The sequence below is a fragment of the Microcebus murinus genome, chromosome 18, assembly GCF_040939455.1.
Source record: "Microcebus murinus isolate Inina chromosome 18, M.murinus_Inina_mat1.0, whole genome shotgun sequence".
NCBI lineage: Eukaryota > Metazoa > Chordata > Mammalia > Primates > Cheirogaleidae > Microcebus > Microcebus murinus.
Window position 1 is genome coordinate 8,747,225 of NC_134121.1, and position 4,749 is coordinate 8,751,973.

Here is a 4,749-nt window from a genome sequence, read left to right on the forward strand (position 1 = left end):
GGGGTCCATTTAGTCAGCCGGTAGAGGGGGTGGGGGGCAGTGAGCCTTAAAATGTTATTTTAGTTCACAAAAGAAAGCAGAGTGTCAAAGAGATATTGGCACACTCATGTTCATAGCAGCGGTGGTCACAATAGCCAAGAGGTGGAAGCCACCCAGATGTCCACTGACAGATGAATGGATAAACAAAAAAGTCTACATAATAGAATATTACTCAGCATTAAAAAGGAAGGAAATCGTGTCATGTGCTACAACATGGGCACACTTTAGGGTCATTACGCTAATTGAAATAAGCCAGTCACCAAAAACAAATACTGTATGATTCTGCTTATATGAGGTATCCAAAGGACTTAAATTCATAGAGACAGAAAGTAGAATGATGGTTTTTATCAGGAGATAAGGAGATAGGGAGGGGGAAATGGGAAGTTGCTGTTTAACAGGTAAAGAATTTTAGATTTAGAAGATGAAAAAGTTCTGCACATCTGTTTCACAGCAATATGAATATACTTAACACTACTGAATCGTACATAAAAATGGTTAAGAAGGTAAAATTTATGTTATGAGTTTTTTTTACCACGATAAAATAAAATGATTCAGCCGTCACTTGGTTCTCTAAGGACACTCACTCTTGGAACCTGGCAGACATGCTGTGAGGAAGCCCAGACCAGCTCTCGCAGAGAAAGCACACAGAGAGACCCCAGGTGTGGGTTCCAGCCAACCGCCCAGCTGAGGTCCCAGCCACCAAACATGTGAGTCAAGACATCAGCAAGTCACCCCTGGCCTCCGAGGCTTCTCCGCTGGGGTCCCGGCCGTGGTGGGACAGAAGAGGCAGTTAGTTTCCGTAAGTCTGTTTCAATGGCTGACCTGCAGACTCCACGAGCACAGCAAAAGGACTGTTATGCACAACTGAGTTTTGCTGTGGTTTGTTTCCAACAATAATAGCTGGATCAGGCCTCTTGGAAATCATTTCTTCCCCAGATGGTTCTCACCTGATTCTGCACAGGGTTTCCTGACGGGGAATTTCGAGGACGGCGGCAACAGCGGGTAATGGAAGATGGAGCCTCATCGCTCTCTCCTTGCTTACGGACAGTCGTACAAAAGTCAGCTTCCAGGCACAAATCCTGGGCCTTGTTCCGCGGCCTTGCTGTTGCAGGGCAGACTGCCCTCTGGGGCCCGGAGTGTCCCTGCCCTTGTGGCTGACGACATGAATGTCGTCTCAGGGTGTCTAGAGTTGCGAGGAGTCACTGGCATTCGCCTTGCTGTGCTCCTAAGCGTGTCTGGCTGGGTGTCAGCATTTCCTCTCCGTCCACTTTCCACTTTCCAGGAGCGAGGGGCTCTGCTGGCTTCCTTGCGTGGAGGCAGCTGGTGCCGGAGGGAAAGAGAGAGCCGGGGAGCTGCGGAGGGAAGTAGCACGACAGACACCCCGGTCAAAAGGCACAGGCACTCAGCCCGCCCAGCACTCAAGACAAACATGTTAGCCCAGGAGAGCAAGAGAGTTTCCTAGTGTCTACGATGGCCAGTTAATCACTTTATCTTTTTTTTTTTTTAATGTGTACTTTTAAAATCAGTTATTGCCAGTGTTTTAAAACTTTTTGGCTGCTCTTTCCGTGCTTAGCGCAGCCATGGCCCGCGGTCCCAAGAAGCATCTGAAGCGTGTAGCAGCTCCAAAGCATTGGATGCTGGATAAGCTGACTGGTGTGTTTGCTCCTTGTCCATCCACCGGTCCCCACAAGCTGAGAGAGTGTCTCCCACTCATCATTTTCCTAAGAAACAGGCTTAAGCATGCCCTGACAGGAGATGAAGTGAAGAAGATCTGCATGCAGTGCTTCATTAAAATCGATGGCAAGGTCCGAACTGATATAACCTACCCTGCTGGATTTATGGATGTCATCAGCATTGACAAGACTGGAGAGAATTTCCGTCTGATTTATGACACCAAGGGTCGCTTTGCTGTTCATCGTATCACACCTGAGGAGGCCAAGTACAAGTTGTGCAAAGTGAGAAAAATCTTTGTGGGCACAAAAGGAATCCCTCATCTGGTGACTCATGATGCTCGCACCATCCGCTATCCTGATCCACTCATCAAAGTGAATGACACCATTCAGATTGATTTGGAGACTGGCAAGATTACTGATTTCATCAAGTTTGACACTGGTAACCTGTGTATGGTGACTGGAGGCGCTAACTTGGGAAGAATTGGTGTGATCACCAACAGAGAAAGACATCCCGGGTCTTTTGATGTGGTTCATGTGAAAGATGCCAATGGCAACAGCTTTGCCACTCGCCTCTCCAACATTTTCGTTATTGGCAAAGGCAACAAACCATGGATTTCTCTTCCTCGAGGAAAAGGTATCCGCCTCACCATTGCTGAAGAGAGGGATAAGAGACTGGCAGCCAAACAGAGCAGTGGGTGAAATGGTCTCCATGTAACATAATAACATGTTAAAAAGTTATTTGTACTTAATTAAAGATATTACAGTGTGAAAAAAAAAAAACTTTTTGGCTGAAATCTGATTTTCTAATGAGTTTTTAACTGACTCTTTCAAATTTTCTAGATAGCCAACCATATCACCAATACTTGATGGGATTTTAATCTTTTGATATTTTTAAATCTTTATAATGCTAACTTTTTCTTGTTATGTTGACGGGCTGGGACCTCCTGAATCAAAGTGAGTGGTAGCGTCAGCAGCTGTAGTCATGTTCTTGGCTCAGTGGGAATATGTCGAATGCTTTACTGTTAAATTTGATATTTCCTATTGGTTTTGGTAAGAAAACTATGGGTTAAGGGGATTTCTGCCTATTTTTAATGATTACCTTGTTTATGAGTTTCTTAATGAACTTAACTCATTGATGTAAGTTTAACTTTTGCTCAACAGACACCCTTTAACAAGAGACCAAAATTCTCAGTTGGAGACTGAATAAATAATGATCTGCCTGTGAACAAAATTCCCCAGGACTGGCCTGTGCCTGGGAGCTTGAGGGGCAGGTCCAAGGCCCCCAGGGAGACCCCCGCGGGCATCAGCTCTCCCGCTCCTTGTGAAGTCCCCCACGGGCCTCCTACAGTCAGTCTCTTCAGTAGGAAAAGGAGGACACTGGAGTCGAGTTTTGGGTATAAGACCCGAGGCTGTGATTCTCTGAGGCTTTAAAAGGGGCCGTAAACTGTAGGGTAATAAATACTCAAACCCCAAAAGAGTTACTTGGTGGTGGGATTGTGGGTGCTTTTTGTTTTTAAAAGTTATTAAATGTTGTTCTATGGCCTTTTCCCCAAAAGGGTGTGCGTGTGCACGCGTGTGCTGTATGGTGTGTTTTTTTTTTTTTTAATTTTTTTTTATTTTGGCATATTATGGGGGTACAGATTTTAAGGTTTCAATAAATGCCCATTTCCCCCCCTCCCCCCACAAGTCTGAGTCTCCATCATGACCATCCCCCAGATGGTGCACATCTCACTCATTATGTATGTATATACCCGCCCCCCTCCCCCCTCCCACCTGCCCAATACCCTATTACTGTAGTACCTATGTGTCCACTTAGGTGCTACTCAGTTAATACCAGTTTGCTGGAGAATATATCTGGTGCTTGTTTTTCCATTCTTGGGATACTTCACTTAGTAGTATGGGTTCCAGCTCTAACCAGGAAAATATAAGATGTGCTATATCACCATTGTTTCTTAGAGCTGAATAGTACTCCATGGTATACATATACCACATTTTATTAATCCATTCTTGGATTGATGGGCACTTGGGCTGTTTCCACAGCCTTGCAATTATGAATTGTGCTGCTATAAACATTCGAGTGCAGGTGTCTTTTTTGTAGAATGTCACTGGATCATTTGGGTAGATGCCCAGCAATGGGATTGCTGGATCAAATGGTAGATTCACCTGTATCGCTTTAAGGTATCTCCATATTGCTTTCCACAGAGGTTGAACTAGTTTGCAGTCCCACCAGCAGTGTAGGAGTGTTCCTCTCTCTCCGCAACCACGCTGGCATTTATTGTTTGGAGATTTTTTGATAAAGGCCATTCTCACTGGGGTTAAGTGATATCTCATTGTGGTTTTGATTTGCATTTCCCTGATGATTAGAGATGTTGAGCATTTCTTCATATGTTTGTTGGCCATTCTTCTGTCTTCTTTAGAAAAATTTCTGTTCAAGTCCTTTGCCCACTTTTTAATGGGGTTATTTGATTTTTTCTTCCTAATTTTCGGCTGTATGGTGTATTTTAGCCACAAAGGGTGAAACATGGCATTCTGTGTCCAGGCTGTAGAAAATTGGAGAAAACTGGATTTAACAGACGAGTCTGGAGCATTCCCAAGGGGCAATGTCCACGGCTGACCTGCCGTGGCCGCTGCTTTTCACGCCCTTTCTGGACGTTAAGCAGGCTGCCCTCTGACGGAAGATAGAAGCCCCGGGCGCTGGGCAGCAGGGCCGGACTGAACTGAACTGAACTGAACGGCCCGCCGTCTCTGACTCACTGCCGTCCTCCCCCCACTGGTAAACAAGCAGTCGGGAAACGCAGCCACCCCCACCCCCAGCCAGCGCAGGCGCCGGGTGTCCACGGCCGAGTGTGGACCGCAGAAGGCTCGTTCTGAAACTGGGTCAGGAGGAGTCTGCTCCGATCCCCCAGTGCCCTGCCATCTCGAGGTCTTGGCTCGAAGACCCTGAAGCCGGACAAACTGAGTCCTCGTCTCAGCTGCATGGCCTACTAGCTGTGTGACCTGGGTACACCTGTGACCTCCGTTTCCTCATGAGTAAACA

At 46.2% G+C, this 4,749-nt stretch overlaps 1 protein-coding gene across 1 annotated transcript; it reads left to right on the top strand.

Annotated features, from left to right (window-relative positions):
* The first annotated feature begins 1,594 nt into the window (after positions 1 to 1,594).
* Positions 1,595 to 2,486, top strand: LOC105861980 (small ribosomal subunit protein eS4, X isoform-like). The gene has a single exon (XM_012747930.3). The coding sequence runs from the start codon at positions 1,620 to 1,622 to the stop codon at positions 2,409 to 2,411; it is 792 nt and encodes a 263-aa protein (XP_012603384.1). The 5' UTR covers positions 1,595 to 1,619; the 3' UTR covers positions 2,412 to 2,486.
* Positions 2,487 to 4,749: the final 2,263 nt, after the last annotated feature.